Source organism: Mus caroli, chromosome 7, assembly GCF_900094665.2.
Source record: "Mus caroli chromosome 7, CAROLI_EIJ_v1.1, whole genome shotgun sequence".
Lineage (NCBI taxonomy): Eukaryota > Metazoa > Chordata > Mammalia > Rodentia > Muridae > Mus > Mus caroli.
Window position 1 is genome coordinate 112,238,359 of NC_034576.1, and position 8,515 is coordinate 112,246,873.

The 8,515-nt window shown below is 40.6% G+C and overlaps 1 protein-coding gene and 1 non-coding gene across 2 annotated transcripts in view; both read left to right on the plus strand.

Annotated features, from left to right (window-relative positions):
• Positions 1 to 1,873: 1,873 nt before the first annotated feature.
• Ipo7 (importin 7) overlaps positions 1,874 to 8,515 on the plus strand; it is a 41,523-nt gene continuing 34,881 nt past the window's right edge. Inside the window, exon 1 of the mRNA XM_021167077.2 lies at positions 1,874 to 2,123. Within this exon, the coding sequence (XP_021022736.1) occupies positions 2,040 to 2,123 (84 nt within the window). The 5' untranslated portion in view covers positions 1,874 to 2,039. The remainder of the gene's footprint in view (positions 2,124 to 8,515) is intronic.
• LOC115031620 lies at positions 7,124 to 7,256 on the plus strand. Its single transcript, XR_003837294.1, has one exon. It is a non-coding gene; the product is annotated as a small nucleolar RNA SNORA13 (small nucleolar RNA).

The following is an 8,515-nucleotide window of genomic DNA, read 5'->3' on the forward strand; positions in this document are numbered from 1 at the left end:
AAAAAAAAAAAAAAAACCAACCAAACAAACAAACCATGAAACCAAACCTGGAAGTATTTCCCTGAACTGTAAACAATCCAACTGCTCATCTGGACAATGCATTGTATTCGTAAAGAGAGATAAGGCAACTCACTTAGATATGTAACATGTACAGTGTCCAACATGGAATTAATCATTACCTGGCCTTCTCAATGCTCAGAAGGTATAGGCAGGAGGATCACTGGTTTAAGGCCAGTCATGTAACATAATGAATTTGAACCAGCCTGAGTCTGAGTTTGGTTCCAGACCCTGTCTGGAAACAAAAACAAAACTATGAAGAATAAACACCATTGACAGAAACAAAATACCAGATGGAGCAAGAAAGTTTCAAGGGGGACAAAATGAGTAATCTGAGAATTGAGAAGACATCACTTCAGCCACTGCACACATTAGAACCATAAGAAGTAAATACAGTGTATGGTCTTTTTTGTTTGTTTTGTTTTGAGGGTCTTTTTGTTTTTGTTTGTTTTTTTGAGACAGGGTATGCAGTCAGGCAGAACTTGATATGTATAGCAGGTTGGTTCTTAAACTCACAGAGTTCTGACTACTTCTGCCTTCTAAGTGCTGGAATTTAAAGCAAAAAATCAAAATATTCTTATTTCATGAGAATTTAAATTTATAATCAAGTATGGTAGTACACTCCTATAATCCCAGCACTTGTGGGGTGGAGCAGGATTACAAATTTAAGGACAGTATGTTCTACACAGAGAAGTGAATTACTGCTTTCTTCAAGAACATAAGGTCCTAACCACTGAGTCATTTCTACAGCTCCCTGTTGCTCCTTTTTGAGACAGGTTCAAAAATTGTAGCTCAGGCCTGCCTGAAACTCAGTATATAGTTTCCCTTAGATTCTAATTGAAAATTGATTTGATTTCTAATGGTAAAATGACTTGAGATGTATGACAGTGGTTCTCAATATTTTCACTGCTGCACCCTTCAATATAGTTCCTTATATTATGATGATTCCCAACCATGATAGTAGCATTTTCATTGCTACTTTATAATTGCAATTTTGCTCCTGTTATGAACTGTACTGTAAATATCTGATATGCAGAGGATAGCTGATATTCAACAAAGGGGTCACGATCCACAGACCCACAAGATGAGAACTACTGAATTAGAGGTTTAAATATCCATACACGGGGAGTTTTAGTGGACATTATGCATATATTCTGAATTTAGAAATAATTTATATAATGATGTAGCTGAGATTTGAACACTCATTAATAAGGCACAACTTCAATATATAGGATAAAGTCTTACAAAATGAGATTAATGAATCAAAGTGGAGCAATTTTTATGGCATTTAGAAACTCATCTCAAATCATTGTTGAGAAAGTTCCATCTGGGAGGCTCAGGCAGTGGTATTGCAACAAGTTCAGGTCAAAAGCCTGTCTCAAAAAACAAAACAGAGCCGGGCGTGGTGGCTCATATCTTTAATCCCAGCACTCTCCAAGCACTCGGGAGGCAGAGGCAGGCGGATTTCTAAGTTCGAGGCCAGCCTGGTCTACAAAGTGAGTTCCAGGACAGCCAGGACTATACAGAGAAACCCTGTCTCAAAAAGCCAAAAAACAAAAACAAATAAAAAAACAAGAAATTTCTTTTAATTATACAGTTAGTAAGAACGTATTGCATCACACATTTCTTGAGATTCTCTAGGGATATCATATAAAAATTTGTAACTATTTTACTTTTCTCTTTGTGGCGTTTGAACGTTGTCTCTTTCACTAGACTGACTACAGTGGGAGCGAGCCACGTGGGCCGTGTCTGCGTTTGGGGACTACATTTCCCAAGGTGCTCCGCGGGAGACTTGACAGGAAGTGGCCGGAGCATCTCCCGCCTCCACGCCGAGGCGAGAAGGTTCTATCCGGGGCCTTGGCGCTTCTCTTTCCTTTCGCGCCGGTTGCCGCTGCGGAGCGCGGCCGGTCCATGTGCGCAGTGAGTGGCGCTATTTCTGCCTCAGTAGCACCGGTGTCCCGGGTCTGACCGACCGCGCGGCGATGGATCCCAACACCATCATCGAGGCCCTCCGGGGCACCATGGACCCAGCCCTGCGCGAGGCCGCTGAGCGCCAGCTCAATGAAGTAAGGACGGCCGGCTAGCGGCTGCTGCGGGCTTGTGGGCCGGCAGGCCAAGACTTCCAGGCCTGGCTGGAGACGTGGAGCGCGGCTCCGACGAGCCCATTTGGAGAGGTTGGGCGGAGATCTGACCGCCGTGCCAGGCTCCGCTGTGGGGACGCGGCGTCCAGGCCGCCACTCGATCCGCTTCCGAGTGGGCCTCTGGCTCCGGTCTGGGTGTGTGGAGCCGGCCGAGCTAGGCGGGCGTGACGGTCTGGACACATGGTCGGCTCCCGTGGCCCGCCGCCCTCTGGCTGTCTCCCAGCTTGCTCTCGGGAGGGGGCGAGACAAACTGGGAGGGTGTAGAGATGTGTCCCAGACCAGTCTTTACGGCGCCCGGTCGGCCGGGGTTCCTGGGGAGGCTAGCTAGTCCACTGGGGGCTGCGCCTGTCAGCCTTGTGTCGGCTCTTGGCGGATCAGTGACCTGCTTGTCCGGTACAACTTTCTTCTCGCCGGCGAGCTGCTAGGGACAGATTTCAGATCTGGTAGGGCAGGGGTAGTGTGGGTTACACAGTGCGATCCCCGCTCTGGTACTGTCCTAGTACCACAGTTGGGAGGCGGGATGATGTAGTGGAACGGGTCAGATAAAGTGCGACCTTCTAGGTATAGCAGCCTCACTGATTTCTGGAGTGAGTGACCTTGGGCAAGTCTCACCTCCGGATCTTGAGTTGTACACATTCATGAATTAGGCCATACGGTTGCTGTGATGGTCAAGTGAGATAATCTGTAGTGCCTATAGAGCTTTCATATGCAATATTAGTGGAGAGTTGGTTTCTCTTCCACGTGTTTTGGGCAGTGCCCCTTGGAAAACTGTAATGTTACATGGATATTCTATTGTACTGATTTCATCAGTGTTCTTTATTTCTGAACTTTGCTATTTTATATATTAGTAAGAATTTAATAGGTTTATAAAAAGGCCTCTGTAAGGTCTCTTTGAGTCTCAGTGTTTTGGTGTGTGTTCATATACATATATATGTATACTGCATATACACAAATACTAAACTGTATATGCACGCTTTATACTTACATTATTTTTTTAATGCAAAAAGAAACCCTTGTTTAAAGAAATCTTAGCCAAGAGGTGGCTTGGGAGGAAGAGGCAGGAGGATTTCTGAGTTCCAGGACAGCCTGGTCTACAAAGTGAGTTCCAGGACAGCCAGAGCTATAGAGAGAAACCCTGTCTCGAAAAAAACAAAAAAGAAAAGAAAAGAAATCTTAAAGCATTGACTTAGAGGAAACATCAGGGAGACTATTAATTGAGCATCTCAACTTTACTATGCTGTAAAGATAACCCTGCCTTCAAGGAATTTACAGTTATCCAAGACCACCCACAGTTCAAATAAATTATTTCACAATGAAAAGGTCATTTATATGTAAATGAGACCATGTTGAAGGGTCATAGTATACTGAAATTTTTAAATCCAAAGTCACCTAGGCAAGAGCTTACTTTGGGATGTAAAATGGTAGTGAAACAAACTGTCCCTTTAAAATGTAATTAAACCATACAAGAAGTTAATGGATCAATTGTTCTGTTTTAGATGGATTTCCCGTACAATGAATATTATTCTGCAGGAATATTAATACCTGTAATAAAAACAAGCATCATGTTGTTACACCTATAATCCCAGCACAATGAACGCTGAGGCAGGAGGATAGATTGTTGAGGAGTTTCAGGCCAGCCTGGGCTGCAGAGTGAGACTGGTTTTTTTTCCAAATACTAAAAAGCCTGAAAGTTTTGTCCTAGGTATTTCTGTCATGAATTCACAGGACTCTTAAATTTGCTTTTTAAAAGAATTGATTTCTTTTACATAAAGATTGGGTAAATGTTTACTTCAAATGTGAAATTCTGTGAACAATTACTGCATTCTTAGTTTTTTGCTTAGTTTTGTTTTTTTGGACAGAGTTTTACCCCTTAACCCAAGCTGGCCTCAAATTCCTGGGTAATCTTTCTGCCTCAGCTTTCCTAGTCCATGTACCAGCACATCCAGTTTTGCATGTCTAATTATGAGCACCAGTATAATATATAGACAGAGAAAGTATTAACAAGTTATGTTTTAAAAGATAAAGGAATAATCAAAATATTAATCAAAGTCTTTGACTCAGACATTGATCTGCTATTCTAGAGTACAATGGAACAGTGAATACTGATAATCTTTTCAGCCAAAGAAAATGTATAATTTGGCTGACATTTCTGTAATTTTTAGCTCTTGTATGTTTTTCAGTTACTACATTTAGATTGTTAGGTAATTGTCCTCAGGTAACTTTTAGAATGTTTACTCTGACTTAGGAAACAATCCAGAGAAGTCTTGAAGAATGAGAAAAGAACATCTTTGAGAGGCTTTTATTTAACCTCAGTGTGATAAGGTGCACACTTTATCTTTCATTCATTAAAGCTGTTTTGTATTCCTTAGACATTAAACATTGCTCATCATGTTAAAAGATCTTTGACATTTTTTAAAGGTTCCCTTAAATAAGTGAGGTAATCAATGGCTAAAAACTGGAGATATTTTCAGCAGTTTTATTTTAATTAAATTTTTTGAGGGAGGGTGCTTAAGTCTTAGTTCCTGGATAGCCTAGAATTTGCTCTGTCAACTTGGCTGTCCTTGAACACAAAAAATGTACACGCCTCTGCCTGGGATTAAAGGCGTGTGTCACCAGGCCCAGCTTTGCAAAGTTTTCAGTTTGAAAATATAATCATACTCTTGAGTACTGAGCGTGTGCTCATCTCATCTGGATAGTCTGGAACCCTTATTCTTAAAGGCATCTCCCTGACCAACTCCTTCAACTATCTTTTCAAATGTCTCCTTATATTGTAGAGTAGTTTCCATTTCCTGACTACATTCCTATCTCCTTCCCTTGTTTTATAAAGCTCTCATTTTACACACACACACACACACACAAACTAAAATTAAAAATGACATTAGACTAAGGAACTAACAACTGTTTGGGACATTTTTGTTTGTTTGTTTTTGTTTCTTTTTGAATCATGGTTCTTTGTCATCTAAGTTTACTTCACAGACACCACTATGCCAAACCTAGATAGTATTTTCTTTTCTTTTTTTTTTTTTTTTAAGATTTATTTATTTATTATATGTAAGTACATTGTAGCTGTCTTCAGATACTCCAAAAGAGGGAGTCAGATCTCCTTATGGATGGTTGTGAGCCGCCATGTGGTTGCTGGGATTTGAACTCCAGACCTTTGGAAGAGCAGTTGGGTGCTCTTACCCACTGAGCCATCTCACCAGCCCCTACATAGTATTTTCAAATGGCCTATGTGATAGAGAACCTAATCTAGCTCGTGGTCAACATATATGCTGATGTCTACATATATGAAAATGCATACATACAAAGATTTTAAAATTCTGTACTGTATTCTCTGTGCAACAATATATCTTGCTAGCATATCAACAGTAGTCAAGTTTCTTATATGAGATGGAATATTTACATATTAGATTAGCCTCCTGGCTGTCCTGGAACTCATTTTGTAGACCAGGCTGGCCAGGACTTAGGGACAGGGGCCTCCTTAGGAACACGCCTGTGTTGTACACTGATCCTGTTTCCGTTGACTGGGGGTATTCAGTTGTCGCAGGGGACTCGCCTTGTCTAACATTCATGTCTTAACTTCCAACCATGATGTCAGTTACCCAGGTACAAGTCTCTTTCTGCCAAGTAGGATGACAGTTCCCTTGGGAACTTACACTTTACTTGACCAATACTCAAACTGGAAGTCTTCTTTTTATTTACTTATTTATTTATTTTTGGTTTTTCGAGACAGGGTTTTTCTGTGTAGCCCTGGCTGTCCTGGTACTCACTCTGTAGACCAGGCTGGCCTCGAACTCAGGAATCCGCCTGCCTCTGCCTCCCAAGCAGCGGGATTAAAGGCATGCGCCACCACCGCCCAGCAAATCTTTATAATATCCAGTTTGTTGTAAATGCTCCGTAAAAAAGTCTATATCTTAGTACACGTGCAATTTTTTCCCCATCTACGTTATGTTGACTATCAGGCTATGGAACCTGTTGGTGCTGGTTTCCTTCTGTGTAACTAAAATAGTACCTGCCATTGTGTTATGTGGTTCAAGGGAGTGATATAAGTAAAAACCTAGGGATGTGGCATCAGGAGGTCCTCCAAGTCACTTGAGCTACATATGATACTCAGTGTGCAAGCGGATGAAGCCTAGAGTGTGTTTCCTTTCTCCGTGTACTTCTGTCCTAGTCTGAGAACTTCAGTTGAAGTGCTTTGGATACTGAATTCATACAGGGTAGCAATATTAATAGGAAAATTGACAACAATTCTAAGCACATAATGACTGGCACATAATAGACACAGGAAATAATTTGTTGAATTCAAAAACATCAATAGAAGTGTTTAGAACATTCATTTGTGCTGGAGAGATGACACAGTAGTTAAGAGCCCATGTTGCTCTTCCAGAGGATCCAGGTTTGTTTCCCGGGAGATTTGACACCCTCTCTTTACCTCCTTAGGCAATGGGAGCATAGGGTACACACACATGTAGGCAGAATACTCAGATACATATAATAGAAACCTAACACATTTCTTTAAAGAACAAAGTGATTTATGTGTGGGTTTTTTGGTAGTATGTATGTCTGTGCCACATGTGTGTATACCTGATATCCTTCAAGACCAGGAAAATAGCATTACATCCCATAGAACTGGAATTACAAATTGGTGTGAGCTACAGTGTAGGTGTTGTGAGTTGAATCCCAGGGTCCTCTGGAAGAATAGCCAGCATTCCTAACATCTGAGCCATTTTAGAACACTTTTTTTTTTTTTTTTTTGGTTTTTCGAGACAGGGTTTCACTGTGTTGCCCTGGCTGTCATGGAACTCACTCTGTAGACCAGGCTGGCCTCCACCTGCCTCTGGCTCCCAAGTGCTGGGATTAAAGGTGTGTGCCACCATGCCCGGCTAGAACACTTACTTTTTTAATCATTAAAATAAATTTTTGCTAGCCTTTGTGTTGCCCATTCACTTTTGGTCACTAGTGAATGTGGTGTCAAAAAAGGCATAAAAAAATGCTTTGCAGCCTTTTCTGTCCCTGGAGTTTGGTATCCTGGGGGTTCTAGCTGCATAAGTAACAGTAAAAATAAATAAATAAAATAGATTTTTGCTTAGGCATGGCAGTTGAACACCTGGGCTGCTGAGAAAAGAGGGTTGTAAGTTGAAGAGTTCCTGGTCATCCTGTATTAAAAAGTAAAATTTTGTCTCAGAAAATAAAGAAATCTGATAGCTATAGCTTCATTTGAGTGTCATATTTTGGAGATTAATTGATGCCTTTTTAGATTAGGAGAAAACCTTATTTTGTGTATTATATATCTCTGCAGTGCATGCATACATATGTTCCACAGCACCTGTGTGGAGTTAGAAGTACACAATTAAGTGCCTGTAATGTGGGATTGCAAGGGAAGATTTTATTTTAGTCTGTAGGTCCAGGCTGTTTTATCTGAGAGAGTAAGTCAGTTTGGTATTGGTGAATATCTATGAGTCCTTGAATGATTGCACAATCAGTTACTTTCATTATTATGAAGTTTATTTATACTTTTTCATTTTTTGAGAAACAGGGTTTCATGTAGTTCATGCTGTCCTCAAACTTGATAGTAGTTAAGGACAGACTTGTGCTGATCTTTTTGCTTAGCTACCCCAGAAAATATAAGAATAATGTTTTTTTGTGTTTTTTTTTTTTGAGAATAATTATGTCATTTACCCCCTTTTCTCACTCTGAACCTTCCAAATTTACCCTCTCCCTCCATCCAAATGAATGGTTTTTTTTTACTTTAGTTTTATATTTATATATATATATATATATATACATATACATATATGTATTCCTAAGCACAATAATACAGTTATTTGCATGTTGTCAGGCCTGACCACTTGAAAACCAATTGATGTGATCTTCCCTGGGAAAGTCTCAGGTTCCTTCTTTGTAAAGTTGAGGTTCTTGAGCTTTTGCTAATGTCCTTGTTCAGTTTGTGTTCCTGCAGGTATGCTGCTTAGCCTTGTAGCTCTGACACTCCCAGTAGACTCAGTCCTGGAGTAAGTGGTGAAACGTAGTCTTCAGGCTTTTCCACCCTTTCTGCCCGCTTTTCCACAATGATTCCTGGGCTCCCCAGTTTTGCTTTTTGTTTGTTTGTGGTTTTTTTGTAATGGTCTTTATCTGTTGCTAGGAGAAGTTTGAAAGGTAAGGAGGACTACACTTCTTTGTGGGTATAAAGACACTTCGAATGTCCTTGGGGATTGTGCTTGCTTAGTGCAGGTAGATTCTTCTCCAGTATCCATGACTTTACTAGTCCTGGGTCTTTAGCTAGGTTTACAGTACCAGGAATGATTTTTTTTTTTTTT